Source organism: Lampetra planeri, chromosome 17 (genome assembly GCF_965212315.1).
Source record: "Lampetra planeri chromosome 17, kcLamPlan1.2.h2, whole genome shotgun sequence".
NCBI classification, from domain to species: domain Eukaryota; kingdom Metazoa; phylum Chordata; class Hyperoartia; order Petromyzontiformes; family Petromyzontidae; genus Lampetra; species Lampetra planeri.
The window spans coordinates 13,487,977-13,505,318 of NC_136123.1; the positions used below are offsets into that span (position 1 = coordinate 13,487,977).

General features: G+C 49.9%; 2 protein-coding genes across 7 annotated transcripts in view; both read left to right on the forward strand.

The window, feature by feature from the left end:
- Positions 1–121: 121 nt before the first annotated feature.
- On the forward strand, positions 122–8,249 carry APEX1 (apurinic/apyrimidinic endodeoxyribonuclease 1). The gene is made up of 4 exons (XM_078602184.1): positions 122–501; positions 3,623–3,795; positions 5,175–5,367; positions 6,676–8,249. Exons 1-4 carry the CDS (start codon positions 183–185, stop codon positions 7,191–7,193), a joined length of 1,203 nt encoding a protein of 400 aa, XP_078458310.1. The 5' UTR covers positions 122–182; the 3' UTR covers positions 7,194–8,249.
- A 7,276-nt stretch (positions 8,250–15,525) lies between these two features.
- WDR97 (WD repeat domain 97) overlaps positions 15,526–17,342 on the forward strand; it is a 65,856-nt gene continuing 64,039 nt past the window's right edge. For all 6 annotated transcript variants that reach the window (XR_013586165.1, XM_078602190.1, XM_078602189.1 and 3 more), the window contains exon 1: positions 15,526–15,894. Coding sequence is in view for 4 of the 6 variants with exons in the window: in XM_078602189.1 (XP_078458315.1) it covers positions 15,883–15,894 (12 nt within the window). In the remaining 2 variants the exon portion in view is untranslated. The remainder of the gene's footprint in view (positions 15,895–17,342) is intronic.

The following is a 17,342-nucleotide window of genomic DNA, read 5'->3' on the forward strand; positions in this document are numbered from 1 at the left end:
GGGCGGGGCTTCGGGGCGGGGCTTCGGGGCGGGTGGGAGGGGCGGGGCTTCGGGGCGGGTGGGAGGGGCCGCGGCGGCGTGGAGACGCGGTGGGAGTCGCCCCCACCCCCTGGGTCCCCGCGCTCGCCACCCACAAGTGCGGCGCCTTCGCCCGCATCGCCTGTCCCCTGAGGGCGCCATTCATGCTTCGGGGCGGCGCGGCGCGGACGTTTCGGGGGATTCGGGTTCCATTCATTTCCCGCCCTTTTCGCCATCTTCCCAGCTCCTTCTGCTGCTGGCTGCGTTCAGCTCTCTCCACCCCGCACCCCCTCCGCCTCTCCGCCCCCCGCATCAATCCCTTCTCTCACCTCGGTCTCTCGCGCTCCACTCCCCCTCACCACCTCTCACTCCACCCTTGCCTCACGTCGCTCTGCTCGCCGCCCTCCTCCCTCAGCGTTGCAATGCCGCGTCGCGCCAAGAAGGAGCAAGAGGCGACGGCGGCCGACGTCCCCAGCGACGATGGTGAGGCCCCCCCCCCCCCGTGATGTGTGGCGCGGGTTGACGACGCAGGTCCGAGTCCTACTCGGGGCAACACCAGTGACGATTATCTGAACCGGTCCCCTAGGTCGACTCGGCCTGAAATTAGTACCTGGTGCGGTGTGTAAACATCGCCACTCGGGAGACAAAGGCGGTCGGGCGTGGTGCTGGCCACCCACCGCATCTTGTGCCATCCCTTCGTAGGTGCTCGCTAAGGTCTGTTAAGGCGTCACGGGGGGTGGAGGGGCGTCTTTGCTGATGGTGGTGTGAGAGACCCGCGTGGTGTGTGCGATGGCGAGGCCGCGAAGTGCTCCTGTGATGTCGGAGATGCTGAGACTGACGTCCTCGTCTCGGGCAGTGCCGAGGGGGTCGCTGCGCCCCCAGACTCGGCTGCCACACGGCGAAGTGCGCGTTAGACGATGGCCGCCTGAGCCTTGCTCATCTGCTGAAGATGCAACATCGGTCATGGCTCTCCACATACCAACCAGCGGCACAAAGCCACGTGGCCGGACACACGACGCCTTTTTCAGTGACAGGAACCAACGTCCCAACCAGTGTTGTTGTGGAGGCCGCCTTTGTCTTTGTGTGTGAGCACGTGTGAGGCCACGTGCTGCAGCGCGGGGGAGGGCGCCATGCCCGCCCCCTCTGCACGTAACCAGCGCGGTGAAGTATGGTCAGGCAACCCCCATAACCGATGCAGTGTTGGGGGCCTTGATCTAGCAGTGAATTCTACGTCAAGTTACTGTCATCCCTGTTACCCGAGTTTACCCAGAATAGGCTCACAGAGTGGGATATATTTGGTCAATACTGTTTACATTGTTTCATCCATTCATGGGAGGAGACCCACGTAAGAGCATGGCTAGAACGCACAAACTCCACGCAGAAAGGCGCCCGAGTCGGGAATCGAACCTCCCCAAAGAGCGTCTGGCTGTGAGGCACGGGGGGTCCCCACTGCGCCGCCCCCCGTGTCCCAACACGGCCTCTGCTTGTCCACTTGGCCCGCTACGCCTGGCCCGTCATAAGGCAGGCGCGAGGCTTCCCTTTGTCCAAATCAGTTGTTTTCAATTACCGGTAACAACATACCTGTCAAGCCATACGGTTTACCCGTATTCTTGTACAGGGAAATTGAGTGTTTAGGTCCTTGCGGCGTACAGCCACGTCTTCGAGAAGGTATGTTGATAGCCAGTGGGCTTGCAAAGTACCTTCGTCTTGGAGAAGGTACTTTGCAAGCCCACTGGCTATCAACAAAGAATCGTTCATGAAGCCATCCATATATAGACAGACACAATTTCAACCGAAAAGATGGGTACAAACTGAACAATCATTGGAAGGACGTTATCAACCAGTTTAAGTCATAATTGGCTATGATGTTCCCATCTTACCACCTTCCAATGTTAGTTGTGCTTTACGCCCATTTCAAACTTGCGCTTTCACAGTCACTTCATGCGCCGACCCCTTGGTTGCGGCTCTGCGATCTTCCATTAACATGCTAATCTCTCTTTAACATGCTAATTTTCATACTCTTTGGTTCTTTCGGTAAGTCACGTAGGTAGAAAAAAAAAATCACAACGTTTCGAGCGCAACACAAGTGGTCATCAGGCGGAAAAAAATAATCCAGCAGTAGAACTGCTGAACCAGCGACAGAGCTGTTACAACAAGAGGTTATATATGTGGCGAAGGGCAAACAAGCGGGGTCTGAGCTGGAAAGGAATTCCATTCCCGGACGCAAGCACGTCAGTTGTGTTAATGGGGGAGATTAGGGAGAGAGATTAGCATGAAATGAGCTTCCGTCACCGCATAAGACAGCCCTTTGATTGGTGGAAAACGAACCACCGCGTGCTCGCTGCCGAACACTTACATTATCATTGGCTGCTGACATTGGGCTATGCCCATTTCAAACTCTTATAAACAGTTTCCCTTGGAAGCTAACCCCCATTTTCCTGAAGACGACCGCTTGTGTTTCGATCGAAACGTCGTAGTTTTCTGTTATTTTTTATTATTTTCTTTGAACCTATCTACGTGACTTTACCGAAAGACCCAAGAATATGAATATTGTACGTATGTTGAACTTTCGCACCGTACGTAGCCAACCATGCTAATAGCAACAATATTAATATCTTCAACACCATGTGGAAAATGTTATCAACACAGCTCTACAACTATTTTATAATTATCACAAGTAAAGCAACAATATAACCGCAATCATGTAAACCACAACCTCAATCAACAGCCCCATAACCAGAACTAAAACCACATCCACAGCTGCAATATAATCACAGGCAACCACAACTGCATTATGACCACAACCATGAACATAATCACATTATAACAGCAACCATAGTCACATAAGCACAACCAAAAATGCAACCCTGTTATAATCAATTGAAGGTGCGTGAACGCGTCCCCCCCTTAGCCAGGTCTGGACTGTACCAACAGCCTAAGAGCAAGGACGGGGTGGACGGGGGTAATAAATAAACACGTAATACCCGTTTCAACACGTTCGTTGAAAGTCATAAAATAATGCTCTGTTTATCACATTTCCGGGAATATCCTTTGCAAGAGTTTTTATACAAGTTTTCTTCTCCCGTACCGTTTGGGAGATGCAGAGCTTGACGGACACTTGCACATTTTATAGATACCATACCCAGACAAGCAAGTAGATACAAAATCAGATGATGCACACACTAACTTGAAAGTTGAGGGTTGTTAAGGTGCAAGGGGTATTTATGGCGGTTTCAGTGCCTAGTTGGTCTTGATCTAAAGCGTTGCATTGGCGCAGTGACACGGCACAGCGCTAGCATGTTTGCGTGCTGTAGAGGTTCGTGTATTAACCATAAAATACTAAACGTCGTCTGGTTCACAGTGAATGTTAAAGATTCCTATGACATCATTCGAAATGAGTAGCCCATGTGTTCTGGCGTCGTGGTCAAAATTTGCCAAATTTGTAATATTCCCTGAAATTTACTCGATTGTGATTACACACAGCATATTCGTCACCTACTGCAGACTTCTGTGAAACGGCGCATTTGCGATATCCCTCTGCTATAATAATGGGACGGGTTCCGAATGTACCGAGTTAAAACCTGAACGCAATTATCATCGGCAGAGCCGAAAGCAAAACGCGGCAAGAGGGGCGGCGCGAAGCCGGCGGAGGAGCCCGCGCTTTACGAGGACCCGCAGGACAAGCTCGAGACGGCGGACGGCAAGCCGGCCACGCTCAAGATCACCAGCTGGAACGTGGACGGCATTCGTGCCTGGGTTAAGAAAAACGCGCTTGAGGTTTGAGGCTCTCGTTCAGTTCCGCTTTTTTCGCTGCCAAACTAAAACCGGGTTACCGATGGGCTAATGTTATGCATCTCTTTGGTAAATGGTTGGTGGCTGCTGTACCCAAGTAATTCTACACCTCTTTTATATCTCTCATCTCTATTTCATTAAAAGAGCCATTGTTTCTGAGCTCAATGAGAGGGACTTATGGTGCTAGTTTCCTTTCAATGACCGAGGTAAGTTATGGAAATGCTACATTCCCATGGCAATCACCGTTTACTTTCCACTGCAATGCTCATTTCATTAATACAGAATACAGTAAAACCTTGGATTGCGAGTAACTTGGTCTCCGAGTGTTTTGCAAGGCGAGCAAATTTTTTAAATAAATATTAATTTGATAAACGAGCGAGGTCTTGCAATACGAGTACTGTAGTACGTACAGTATACACTTTGTCTGCCGAGCGTCACGTGATCACAACTGAGCCAATGGTTCTTCTCTCTCGCTGCGGGATTGTGGGTAATCGTCTCCCATGCTCGGTCTCAGTCTGCGTGCCTCACTGGTATAGTCAACATCCGTGCGAGCTTATACTGTTTACTATAGTGTTGTGACCACGTGTGTGTGCGTAAAGTATTTTTTTTATTTTCTGTCCAAGTGTAGTGACTGTTCTTTAGTAACTGTACTGCAAGTGAAAGTCATCCTACACAATAACCCTCCTCTCCTCACTCGTCTCCCTCACACCAGCCACGATTAAATTTAATTAATAAATGTGATTACTTTATATTAAATTTAAATTACAAAAGGTATTTTGTATTAATAATTTTTATATGAATATAGTATTTTTGGGTTGTGAAACGAATCATCTTGAGTTTCCATTATTTCTTATGGGGAAATTCGCTTTGATATACGAGTGCTTTGGATTACGAACACGTTTCCGGAACGAATTATGCTCGCAATCCAAGGTTTTACTGTAAATGCTTTTGTTATTATCATTCGCTTGCTTAACCAGGAAAGCCCACCGAGTCTAAACATTTTTCAGGTAGGCCCTGCCAAGCTTTCACAGTGGGCGATGTTGCGATATTTCTTCTGTTTTGCTGTGGGAGAAAATTGAAGAACCTGGAGAAAACCCATGCAGAACAGGGGGAGAGAACGTACAAACCCCTCGCAGAAAGGTGCCTAAGATGAGAATTGAACCCAGGCATTTCTTGCTGTGAGATACAAGGGTTACCACTACACCACCACTCTGCCACCCGATGTTGGGCCAAGTCAACTGCCGATTGGGATTTCAAATTGCATCCTTTAGTGATAAAAAGCGGCGCTAGGCCATGTTCAGAAGCATTGGATAACAGCTTCTATGCGTCACCTTGTCTGCATTGCTTCTTATTTCTTTTGACAGTGGGTACGTGAGGAGGATCCAGATGTGCTGTGCCTGCAGGAAACCAAATGTGCCGAGAAATCTCTTCCAGCTGAGGTTCTCGACATGCCCGAGTTTCCGCACAAGTTCTGGGCATGCTCCGATGACAAGGAGGGTTATAGTGGCGTGGCCCTGCTGAGCAAGAAGAAGCCGATAAACGTCACAATTGGGATTGGTATGTGGCGCTGCATGAGACACATTCATGTGTATATTACACAAGACACGGATGCTCTGTTTTGATGACATTAGTATAGCTGTACCATCATTATAAATTAGGGTTTAAAAAAAAAGTTGCATTATTGCATGTATAGAAGTATCAAAATCATTAAAAAAGAATAGGCTTAACCCTTTCCGACGATAATATATTGTAATACTTTTACCTCTTTAGCTGAGAAACTAAGGGAGCTGCCATAGGTGGTTTCACGTTAGCACACTGGGTATGAATTTTTTTTATGTTTTACCCTTTCTGACAATAAAACAGGTGTTAAGATGTTCGAACACCAAATAAAAACCTTTTGCGAGGAATAAAGTCTACATTAACCATGCGTACTTGTGGTGAACATGGAAACAAACATGCTCAGATAATATATGCATCGTCTTGGAAACTGATTGGCCTACACCAGAGACAACCTTCTATGGGCCTGTCTCACCAGTGTCAGACCAGAGAATGCCAAAAGGCTAACAGTATAAAGACTGCACTATTAGAGCATTTATAACTCGGCCTCAGCAGCTACAAAATTTTACCTTTTGTAGGCCAATCAGTTTGTACCTTTACTTTTAACTGAGAAACGAGGGAAAATGTACTGGGTAGTAGCTTAGGCCGCCATGCTGTTTGTACATTCGCGTATGCCAACTGGTGCTTTTATTACTCACATTCCACCGGGACCTGTTACCAGTTTTTGACTTTTGGAACCGGTAATCAATTCTTAAAAGTGACCGGTTTTCAGGTTGTCCTTAACCCTGTTTTTAATGGGGCCAAGCTCTCACTGATGATATTCATATTGGCATTAGAAGATGTCATAAGTGGAAAAAAAATTTGGAAGCTTACACAGAAGGCTGTGAAGTTGGGTTCTAGAAAAATATAGGATAAACTAAACTCATAGATAAATTGGAGGGACGCTGGTATAAAACAACTGCATTTCTAACAATCATGAAAAACTAATTATTTAATGACTGACTTTAATAATTTGCCAAAGTTTGAAGCCACCGATGAACTTTTTTTTTATCAAGAGTTTGATCAAAACGTTGGTAAGTGCCATGTGGCTAAACCCAAAAATAAATATGGAGCATTGTATTGTCTTCATAACCTACATTTTAATAATGATCCCGAGTTGCTTGTCATCTTGTTACAACAACAAGAATCACTAAAAAGTGGTTGGGAAGTGTGGTACAATACTTTGGATGTAGTAAGACGTTGGGAATTTTCTCAATGTTATTTGATTTGGTGGGTTAAGACTACACTTTGTTTTATTGTCAATCGCAGGCATGGAGGAGCATGACAAGGAAGGCCGTGTCATTACAGCAGAGTTTGATGAGTACTTCGTAGTGGCAGCATACGTTCCCAACTCTAGCCGGGGATTAGTGCGCTTGGATTATCGTGAAACGTGGGACATCGCCTTCCGCACCTTTCTTAAGGAGCTACAAGATCGTAAACCGCTCGTGCTGTGTGGAGATCTCAATGTGGCTCACCAAGAGATTGACCTGAAGAATCCCAAGACCAACAAAAACAAGACTCCGGGCTTCACACAGCGAGAGCGCGATGGTTTCACAGAGTTGCTCAAGGCTGGATTTGTTGATTCCTTCCGTCATCTGTATCCAGAGGTGCCCTATGCCTACACCTTCTGGACATACATGATGAATGCACGTGCCAAAAATGTGGGCTGGCGCCTTGATTACTTTGTGTTGTCGGAGGCTCTTTTACCTAAATTGTGTGATAACAAAGTGCGCTCAAAGGTTATGGGTAGCGATCACTGTCCCATAACTCTCCTGCTGGCCATGTAGAGTATAGACAAGTAGTTTGAAACATTGTATTGATTATTCCGAAAATGTACCCAATGCATACTATATAGTAAGTGTGTCCAGGTCACTCTTGATGCCATTTTTGGTGCCTGAGTACATTAATCAAATTCTCTTGAGACCCACCCAACCAGAAAGACCTCCTTGGCCACGCTCACTCGCGCAAATGAAACCATCCTTGTCTCTTTAGTTCTCGCATGGTTCACCAATAAACTTGGCTTGAGCCATTTTGTTGAAAACGTTGTAAAGTTCGCTTCAGCGTGTCCTTGCAATAGTTTGAGTTGAATGTACGGTGATTGGGCAGCTGCATCACCACGCTGCTGCTCTTCAGGGATGGCGCGTGCCAGGCAGTTCCATTGTCCAGTTGCTGCTGCATTGCATTGTGGTCTAGAATTGGTTTGTGGTGTGTTTTTTTAACCTATCGTTTATATTGCTTTTTTTATAATGACAAAAAATACAGATAGTCCCCGAGTTCATATATGTAGGCTAAGAATTTACCATGTTTTTTTACTTTACATTTTACTGTGCAATACAGTATTGTAATTAATAAATACATACAGTATATAGTTTATACAGTACGGTACTGTAAATTGCTCTGTTTTGCAAAATTATCACCATTTAAGACTCCTGGGGAGGCTAGGCCATCTTCGACTTACGATATTTTTGACTTACGATGGGGTCGGCGTAGCGCATCTCCATCGTAAGTAGAAGACTACCTGTATAAATAAAAGGTTTCACTAGGTTACAGTTGGTATTCAGGGACACGAGATGGTTTTGTAAAGAACATTTTTTTCCTGGAGATCTTGCCCCCCCTCACCCTAAAATGACATACCCCTTGGTGCTTTGAGGAGACGCTGGCTCTTGGTTATGCATGGCCGTGTTCATATAACTATTTACTAAACACAATTTAGTTAAAATTGTGCAGTGGTGTATATGGGTAAGTTTTATAGAATTTGTTTGAATGTTTTTAGCTATGGTTTTCATATTTGTTTACAATGTTTAGTGTATTTTTTTCCAATAAAGATTAAAACATTTCCCTCACGTTCGATTGGCAGTTGGCTACATACGGTGCGAAATAAGTTCATCATACATAACTTTTCAAATATGTATTTGAAATATTGCCACTTGCTGCGTAGTGAACTTGCTTTAATGTATACATATGTAGCAGACAAACATGTGGAGACGTGTCCATCCAACAGAAATAATATAACTTTATAATATTGAAGGCTGCAAAGTTTGGCTGAAAATAAGTAAAAGTCGTGCCACAAGATAACGAAGCAGTTGGAGATATCGTGGAAACAGCAGAGTAAATGTACCTAGGGCAGTTATTGAATGTGGACCAGGATCAACATGTTTACAGGCCAACAAGTAGATTGGAGTGCTTTTGGAAAAATTTCCTTAAGCGCAATACCTCTGTTACTAAGAAGAATGTTTTCAATTGGTGTATGTTACTAACTAATGGATCAAGAAACAACAGATGCATGGAGGGATACATGTGGAAATGACACTGGGCGACAAGAAGAGGAACACAGGTGTAGTGACTTATAGCGTCATTACCATGTGGACCTACACACACATGCGTGACGTCACTACGCGGGGGAGCGTCACGACCACACGGGTCCACACACATCACGTCTGGATGCGGGAATGACGTCACGGCTGGTTTAGGGGATCTGGAGGCCGTGGGTCAGTGCCACTGGGTGAACCCGGCTGGACACGTGACCAGATCAAGGTGGGGGCCGGGGGCACCTTGGGGGGCCACGTGGACAGGAGAGGGGCCTTCTCGAGAGTTCTCAAAGGTGGGTGTGGCCCGGACACGCCTAGGCGCATCTAAGCGGCCTCCGCACCGGGGTTCAAGGCTGCTCGTGTCCGGGATAAAGATGCCTCGTGAAGACGCCTCGCGAAGAAGAGTCAAGCCTCAAGTAAGCGTGGCCAACCCGTAGCCCTCCTGGCTTGGCCACGCTAGTCATATCCGAGAGTCAGTGTTGACGAGTGATGGTGTGTGTAAGTGAGGATAGGTCGGTAGTCACCACCCTATGTTAAGAGTTGCCGTTGTGTTCCATAAATAGTGTTGCTTCCCAAGAAGTTGTGTGTGCGCCTATTTCGAACCCATTACATTTGGTGTCGGAAGTGGCAATGTTAGTATTTTATTACCTGAAGTGAGGCGCGATGATCACACTCCATAGGCAACCTACAAGGCATTCCCCGGAAGAAGAGGACGACGACGGAAATCTAGTCCCGCCGACAGCCCCGGGGATGGCAACCCCGGAGAGCCCTGCCGACGTTGCACCGGCGGCGGGGCGGCGGAGCGGCGCTGCGCAGTCCGGCCGACGGACCCGTCAACGCCAGAATATCGTCCGGCGCCAAGCGCCCGCCTCTCGGAGTTGCTGGGCGCCGCAGCAGAGTTGGTCGCCTAGCTCGACGGCGGGGAGCCGTCGACGGAGGAGCTTGGGCCGGGACCACGTGGCGATGGCGCTGCTGCTGCCATGGTCCGGCTGCGTGAAACTCCCGCCACGCTGACGGATCGCGCGGCCGCCATTTTGGCGGGAACGCACAGCGGGGAAGCCGCCATTTCCCAACACCCACGAACTGCGCAGCGGGATGTCCCTGCGTTGCATCGCCGACTCCCGTTCGTGCGCAAATTCACGGCGGCTGGCGGGGATTGGGAGGCGTTCAAACGCCGCTTCTTCGTGAGCTGCACCTTGGTGGGGTGAACGGAGGAAGAGGCTTGAAAGGCGCTCCCCACATTTCTCGATGACGCGTTGGCGGCATTTTGCGCCATTCCACCTGCATGGCGCTCCACGCTGGCGATGGCCTTCAAGGAGATGGCCACCATTTACGACCCGCCATCCAGTATTCGGAACAGGTTCATGGAACGACCGTGGGGGGGGGGAAACCGAGACGCCCCTCGCTTTCAGAAGCATCCTTTTGTGGCTGGCTCAGGTAGCGTTCCCGAAACTGACGGCAGTGGGAATCGACTCCCTGGTGATGGACAGGCTGTTGGGGCTGGCGAAGGAGCCGAATGTCGCCTTACCTGCTTCCGAGGATGGCGATCCAACATCCCTGGTGATCGCACGTTGTTTTCAGTCTCACCTCGGGTTGAAGAAGCGCTTGGGCCTCGTGGCCTGTGCTACACCGGCGGATGGGCGTGAGACTTCCGAGGAGGACAAGTCCGCCCCAGTTTGTGCCGCCATGGCTGGCGCCGGAGGTCGGAGGCATGCTACCGAGCGCCAAGGGAGGCGCGATCGGCATCCACGTTACCCTCCCTTGCCGGGTTCCACTCGCGGCGTCTGCTTCAATTGCGGGCGGCCAGGACACATCGCTGTGGAGTGCCGGATGCCGCGTTGAGGACGTTTTGGGCCGCCGTCCTCGTCTCCTCGTCCGCCATAGACTTCTAAGGGTCCCCAGGCAAGTCGCGGTGCACCACACATTCGGCCCTCGTTCCCACCTCACCCATCTTTCAATCATGTTGATCTGCGTCCGGTCGTTTCTCCTTCTAGGCGGATTGTGTCGCGTGGGGGTTCCGCGGCGTTGGGTGCGAGTTGGCCTTTCGGGCGCGACCAGTGGTCGCAGTTGGCCCATCGAGTCGTGGCCGCGGCCCGTCGGGTCATCTACGGTCGTTGGTACTATTCACGGCATTGAAGTGCGGATCCTGGTTGACACCGGCGCCTACGCCACCATGATTTCAGAATAGATTTTTAATATTTTGCCGGCCCATTGCCGCTTGTTGCGTCCCGTCTCCGTTCCCTCTTTTGCAGCTAATGGGGGGGGGGGGGGGGGTCGCTGGGAATTTTGGGACAGATAGTCGTGGAGTAATCCTTCGAAGGCAAGGGCCCATCCTGGTCTCTGAATCCCTGGTGGTGCCGTGTTAGGGATGGACTTCGTCGGTAAGATGCCCCTCAAAAGCCGCATGGACCACAGGTGTTTGAAATTGTCATCGGGGTGATGGGTTGCATTCTTAACGTCGCCCAATGATAAGGGCAAGGTCGGCGCGTTGGTACAGGCGCTCGTTACTGATACGGTCACGGTTCCCCCAGGGGGGCAGATGCTCGTCCCCCTCCGGTTGCGCAAGCCGCTTGCTCGCAACGTCACTAAGGGGGGTATCGTGCTGATGCCCGCTAATAGAGCAGCCTGAGCGATGGCGCTTGTGGGAGCGCAAACGCTGGGGTTGCGGGATCGCCAGCCCTTTATTCAGGTGTTGAATGTTGGCCCTGACGCGTCAGTCATTCAGGCGGGTATGGTACTCGCTCACGTCAGCCGCGGTGGTTCAGGGGGACTCTGTTGCAGCCGTTGATAGGTCACGTGATGGCGTGCGTGCGCATGGGCCTGTGATACTAAGTGGGCTGACACTCTTTGTGATGAAAATCAGGACCTGTCCCGCAGTCAGAGGGCCGCATTGCAGGCTTTGCTGGTGGAATTCGGGGATGTTTTCAGCCAGGGTAAATTTGATCTGGGTCGAACCACCCTTTGCGGTTCACCCTTCAACGTGTCTCGGGAGGCGCGCGAGGCCTCTAAGGCACATTCGGCCGCAAGGTAGCCGGCCAATGAACGGTTGAGGGGTCGTCGTGTATCGGGCAAGCAGTGGGTCCCTGGGGACAGGGCTTGGCTGCACTGTCCGAAGGTGCCTGTCGGCACGTCCCCCAAACCGTACAAACCCTGACGGGGCCCGGTCGAGGTGGTGGAAGCCGATCGGCTTCAGTGTGTCAAGATTCGCTTCAGTCGTCGGACTTGGTTTGTACACCCGTCGCGACTTAAACAGTTTGTACCACCCGGTGCGTTCATTCATCTCCATTCCCCGAGGGCTGAATGTCTGGTGTGCTGGGCGAGCTGGGAGGACGCGCCGGTTGAAGGGCTCCCTCAGGGTGGCTCTGTGGTCCCGCCCGCAGGATCGGAGCTCGTGATCCCCTCGGCGCCATCGAGGGCTGTCAAGGCATTGGCCAGATCAGCTCAGTAAAAGGTTAAGAGGCTGTTAGACTTCTGTGCAGCCCATGGAGCCTGAGATGATCTCCCAAACGCACTGCTGAGGAAGGGTGGCGTGTGCAGATTGGCCTCTGACATGATTAGTCTGGACCACTGGACGAGTTCAGCAGGATTGGAAGGATGTCCTGGTGGGTCCCCCTTTTTTAAAAGAGGTACCGCACAGAATGTAACAACTACAAGGATATCTCCCCCATTGTGTCTTGCCAGGCATGCTGAGGGGAAGCTTGCGGAGCCCAAATATGGTTTCAGGCCAGGGCGGTCCTGCACAGATGCCATTTTCTATTTTTGTCTGCTGCGGCAGAGGTGTAGGGAATTTCAACAGGACCTACATCTCTGCTTTATTAACCTGGGCAAGGTCCAAAATACAATCAATAGGCCAGGGCTCTGGGTTGTTCGTGATTTTGGAGTCTCTGACTGCTCACAATAATTAAGTACCTTGGTGATGGTGGGGAGGCCGAAATAAAGCTACGTGGCCGGGAGTCAGAGTTATTCCCTGTTCACCTTGGGGTGTGACAGGGATGTCTCTAGTTCCTAAATTATTTAAAATCGAGCTTGATACGCGGTGGTTTGGCTGCTGCAGCTCCTTACGATTAAAATTTCCCTCCCTTTATTACTGCTAATCCTACATAATACACTCGCATAATATGACTTTGAGACCCCCCCCACCACCTACTCATTCCACAAGGAGTGACTCATCCCATATCTGCATTTTCCATCAATATGCTTAATTCCGCTGTTGATATGTAAACTCCTTTATCAATGCGCTCTCCTCCCCCGCTTGGCGGTGTTCATTGGGATGCTGTCTTTCCAACAGCTCTGTTTCTTCACCGGAGGGATGGCTGCTTTTGTTGTGGCTGAAACGTCTATTATGTTTTATTTTTATTATTTTATCATTTCCCTTCTACGTGACTTTACCGAAAAAACCAAGAAGATGAATCCCTGCAGTCACGAAAGCTTTAAATCGAAATTTAAGCTTATTTTGTGTCATCAACCACTCCACCCACTCAAGTCCCAATTGGTGATGGGGCAGTTGAGAGAGTGAAGAGGTTTATATCTTTGGGCAATTGGCTTATGACGAGCTCCGGTTTTACAGCAGGGGTCTCATTCTGAATCAGTCGGGCAGGATTATGTTATCGTCTGTGTAACGCTGTATGGAAGCTACCTGGTCTATCGCTCCACATGAAGCTTTTGATCTTGTCGGCCACAGTCATGCCATCCCTTATCAATGCTTGCGAAACGTGGACCCCCCTCCCCGCCCCCTAATGCAACATCTGCGCCAGTTAGAAACATTCAGGTTGGCCTGCCAACAATCCACCCTGGGTTTAACCAGGAGCTCACAAAACTTTGAAAGATCTGGACACAGTTCCTCGGTGAGCTCCGGCAGGCAAGACGGTGTTGGCTGGGTCATGTAGCCCGCATGCCCAAACAGCTGTTATTTGGCCATATAGCGGGGGATAAATGGGCCCGGCACAGGCTAGAGAAGAGATGGAGTGATGTGGCACAGGAGGATGTGGAGCTGAGTGGACTTGCCCATGACTGGCACCAGAGGAGGCTCGTGAAGGACGCCGCTGCTTCTGGGCAGTTGGAGGCAGTCACCCTCCAGCAACAAGAGAAGGCAGAGGAGCGACACTCACAACAACGAGCAGAGCGCCAGGAAGTTAAAACGCAAGTTGGCACAGTTGGAGGCACAGTTGGTGCATCTGTAGTGTTGTAATTACAGACGAATAAACTTCTTTGAGGCACACTCTGTTTATTGTCTTTCTTCCGACACGGTCCCTAACACATAAGGGGTATACGGTCCCCTCACCTGATACCTAGGGAGGTATGGCCTCCGGACTTAGGACCTACTCACGGGTTACCCGCTAACCTAACGTCCTCCGGCTGGGACCTAGGGGAGGCTAACTGACCCGACCACTGGGTCTGTGGGTCCCGACCACTGGTTTCACTGGCTTGGTTCTAGGGTCCTGTCTATCCAGGACCTATTCTCCCCTGACCACTGGTTACACTGAGCCTCAGTCCTTAGAAGGGCTGCAAGGCTTGGTTCCAGGGTCCTATCTATTTCCAGCCCTGGCTTCGGTCTTCGTGTGGGGAGAACTAACTCGAGCTCTCAACGCTCTGGCTTTTATACAGGTTCGTGGCTGGCTCCGTCCCAGCCACGCCCCTTCTTGGAACCTTCTGATTGGTCATTCTCAACCCGTAGTTCTGATCCGTTTCACCTTCTCTGACCCCAGGAATTTCCCCTAGCAGGAATTTGTGTTTTGATCCGCTCTCACCTCTGTTTGACCCCAGGCATTTCCCCAGGGAGGTAACACTGCTGCAACCCGTTGACACTCAGTGGTACTGCAGGTTACTGAATGGTGAGTGGCGATCACCTCTACACATCTGCCAGTCATCTCAAGTCAGGCAACTCATGACACTTGCTGGGTCTGTTCCGTGACCTGCCAGCAGCGGGCTTTCGACACTTCACGTGGCCTCAAAGTGCACTTAGCCTGGCACAAGCGCCGTGGTGACGTTATCGCCACTTCGTGACGAACGATGATTGTTGTGCCGCTGTGTGTGGTGTAGCTATGTGTGTCGTGTAGCTGTGTGTGTGGCGTGTAGCTGTGTGTGTGGCGTGTAGCTGTGTGTGTAGCTGTGTGGTGTAGCTGTGTGTGTGGTGGAGCTGTGTGTGTGGTGGAGCTGTGTGTGTGGTGGAGCTGTGTGGTGTAGCTGTGTGTGTGGTGTAGCTGTGTGTGTGTGTGTGGTGTAGCTATGTGTGTGGTGTAGCTGTGTGTGTGGTGGAGTTGTGTGGTGTAGCTGTGTGTGTGGTGTAGCTGTGTGGGTGTGGTGTAGCTGTGTGTGTGTGGTGTAGCTGTGTGTGGTGTGTAGCTATGTGTGTGGTGTAGCTGTGTGGTGGTGTAGCTGTGTGTGTGGTGTAGCTGTGTGTAGCTATGTGTGTGGTGTTGCTATGTGTGTGGTGTAGCTATGTGTGTGGTGTAGCTGTGTGTGTGGTGTAGCTGTGTGTAGCTATGTGTGTGGTGTTGTGTAGTGATTAGCGCGCTACGCTACGAACCCGACGACCCGAGTTCGATTCTCGCTCACGAACCAACACCGGTGACGATTATCCGAACCGGTCCTGGGCCTCCCCTAGGTTGACCCAGCCTCAGATGAGTACCTGGAGCGGCGTGTAAACATCGACACTGGGGAGACAAAGGCGGCCGAGCGTGGTGCCGCCCCCCCCGCCCCCGTGTGCCGTGCCGGCTTCACCGGTGCTCCTCCTCGCTAACAGCCCTTGCCCCGGCAGTGTGTTGAGGCTACACGGGGGAATCTTTGTCTTTGTGTGTTGCCGTCGCCAGGGGGACCGCGTCCTCGCTACGGCTTCGACACGCGGCGAAGTTCCTCTTTGTTTAAGAAGCCTTCAAGATTAACTCTTATTATTGTTATTATCTAAAACAAACTTCAGCCTTCAAGATTAACTATCATTGTTATTAGTAACAAACTTCAGCCTTCAAGATTAACTATCATTGTTATTAGTAACAAACTTCGTGAGCAACTCACCATGATTCATAGCCTCACTCGCTGCGATCCACACCTCGCACTCGCTGACTGATAGTCTCGTCACCATCCAGTCTCGTCACCATCCAGTCCGCTCCATCGCGGGCGACTCGAGGTGAAGGCGGCGGCGGCGACGTCGCTGGGGAACTTGAAGGGGAAGATGCCGCAGCCGGTGAGGGGCCCGCACGCTTCATTGTCGGCAGAAGGGGCGCGTGGGGTGACATTCGAGTGAACAATCATTTCGGAAGCATTACTTGTTAACCTTGTCATTGCTATTTCACATTTACGAGTGAAATATAACGATACGAAAGGAACTTCATTTACCAGGTAAGGCCCGCTGAGCTGTGTCGCACTGTTTCAGAAGCTATCAAGAATGACAGCTCAACCAAGTGGCTTATCGCGTGGACATTTATAGCAGCCAAATACTTTAAACCCACGTTGATTCTAAATGGTGAGATTAAACATCGGAGGACCCGGAGAAAATGTCATGCGACCACGGGTAGAGAGAGACGCAAACTCCAAATCGACAGCAGCAGCAGGCGTCGTCAAGGTCGGGATCGAACCCACGACCCCCTGCAGACCAGGCGAGGTAGTCAACATCTAGCCACCGCGGCGAGGTGTGTAGTAGTTGTAATGTAGAGTACGCATTTATACCTAGATTAAGAACTCTTTTCTTCGCTCCTCTTGTTCCGCTTATTCATGGCTTTATTTTGGTGATTTCGAAAGTTTTTTGGTTTGGCCATGTTTGTTTGTTGTAGTACGGAGTTAGACTGATGGCCTTAATCTAAGTTGTCTTGGGGTTGTTGTTGTTGTTGTTTGGCTTGCATCCCACTGGGATTTTTGCACACAGCGTTGGTGCACGGTGCTTTTTATGCAATATTTTGCTGCCTTTTCTTGGATTTTCGGTTTGCACTTAGTCACATAGTCACTTTAAGATGTTTTCTTGTTCATGTTTTTGTTTGTTGCGGTTGCACCCGATTCAAGAGCCGAATGGCTCACAGGGCTATACATAATAAATTAAACTGAACTTGAAGGCTGGCATCGATGTGCGGTAACTCTTTATGACCCCTCTCTCGAGTCTCATTATCCGTGTTGGTATGGAATTGTGAGATCGTAAGTTTATCAGTGTAGTGAATGCGGAACAGAGTGAGTTGAGGTTTGTAAGACCGAGGATGGGCGTAATGCTCAAAAGGAAAGTTTACATCTCCAGATCAGCTCTATCCCTAGTGGGCAGACAGTACAGCATTTGCGTACAGCTTTTGGAAATGATTCCTCTGAATGCATTTGTATGTATTGGGTACCAGAGGGCAGTCCTGTATTTATGGGACTTTTTTTGCCAGTATCAAAGTGTGAAAAATAAGAGTCGGGTTTACCCTTTCTGGCAATAAAAAAATAGATATTAAGATGTTCAAACACCAAATAGCTACCTTTTGAAAGGCATCAAGTCTGCATCAACCACACGCACCTGTCGTACCTGTGGTACGTTGTGGTTAATGGTGTTTGAACATATTAACAACTATTTTATTGCCATGAAGGGTAAACCCTCTTCTTATTTTTCATAGTCCTGTACTTGTGTACGGTTGTGCCGTTATCGCGGAATCGCACTGTGATGCAATCACA